The sequence below is a fragment of the Dendroctonus ponderosae genome, unplaced genomic scaffold, assembly GCF_020466585.1.
Source record: "Dendroctonus ponderosae isolate FM_Combo_2020 unplaced genomic scaffold, Dpon_F_20191213v2 Dpon_F_20191213_4, whole genome shotgun sequence".
Lineage (NCBI taxonomy): Eukaryota > Metazoa > Arthropoda > Insecta > Coleoptera > Curculionidae > Dendroctonus > Dendroctonus ponderosae.
This window is the reverse complement of record NW_026018611.1, coordinates 16,399,496-16,400,583: the sequence shown is the minus strand read 5'-3', so window position 1 is coordinate 16,400,583 and position 1,088 is coordinate 16,399,496. Positions and strand designations below refer to the sequence as shown.

At 34.9% G+C, this 1,088-nt stretch overlaps 1 protein-coding gene across 2 annotated transcripts in view; it reads left to right on the top strand.

Moving 5' to 3' along the window:
- LOC125504234 (neurotactin-like) overlaps positions 1-704 on the top strand; it is an 11,417-nt gene extending 10,713 nt beyond the window's left edge. For both annotated transcript variants that reach the window (XM_048665922.1, XM_048665923.1), the window contains exons 2-4: positions 40-166; positions 334-452; positions 507-704. In XM_048665922.1, coding sequence (XP_048521879.1) covers positions 43-166; positions 334-452; positions 507-581 — 318 coding nt within the window. In that variant the 5' untranslated portion in view covers positions 40-42 and the 3' untranslated portion in view covers positions 582-704. The remainder of the gene's footprint in view (positions 1-39; positions 167-333; positions 453-506) is intronic.
- Positions 705-1,088: the final 384 nt, after the last annotated feature.

Below are 1,088 nucleotides of genomic sequence, written 5' to 3'. Positions count from 1 at the left end.
GTAAAAAACGTATAAAAGAGCATTTGTTTCTAATCGTAGAAAATGAGTCAAATTGAGTCAGTCCAAGAGAGCTTGACTCCAGTGATCAATGAAGATAAGAAAAGCATTCAAGAGGAAGAACGTGAAAAGATTCTAAATGTCGAAAACGAACAGAAAAACACTAAAGGTAAGTGCAAGTTAAACACAGTTGATCTAAAATAGTTTCTCTGTAAAATAGTTTCATATGCATCAAGTCGGAGGGTAACAATCAGGTTTTTATAATAAGTGTTTTATTGTAAACGGCTAAATAGTGTATATACAAATGTAAATCACTACATAATCTTTTCCATGTAGAAATGATGGAAGAAAAGAAGCTCAAAGAAGGAATGGAGGTAAAACCTAAAAAAATCCCAATTGGAGGAATTCAAATGCCTGGATTTTTCACCAGGAGCAAGTCAAAAGAACAGTGCAAGGTATCAAGTCTCAAAGGCGGCACATGCAACAGGGTAAATTAGTAACATTTATAGGAAGATGATCAAATTGAAGGAACTGAGCTGATTGAACAAGACAACGAGAAGAAGGAAGAATCGGCTCCAGTTTAGACCAGAATTAAATTGCCCAATCTATTTAAGAAAAATAGGGAAACTGCAGAAGGTTTGTAGAGGCATGTTAAAGCTGGGACCAATAAAGCGTAACGAACTATTACGCCTAATCGGTAACATTTTAAAGGGCGTTTTACAGTCGGCAATTTTATTGCCCGTAACATTCTTGCGGCAATAATTTTAATATTCCGCTTTACAGTGTGCAATGTTAAACCTCACATTTAGACAAATCGATGAAGCGTACCAACTATTCACTATAGGTGAAAAATTCAAAGTTTGTTTGTTTTTGTTTGAGGTTACAATTATATTGCCAACGGAATTATTGTGATTAACATACATACACGTTGGGGTTTATTTCGATAAAAAACGAAAATAATCAAATATGCCAATGATGGTTATTTATATTACTATGAGTGAACAGTTGGCAGCATAAAAAGAACCAGAAAAGTCACTAAAATTGCGGCTAGCTGCAAGACATTTTAGGTTTGGAACTATAGCCGGCGAGTG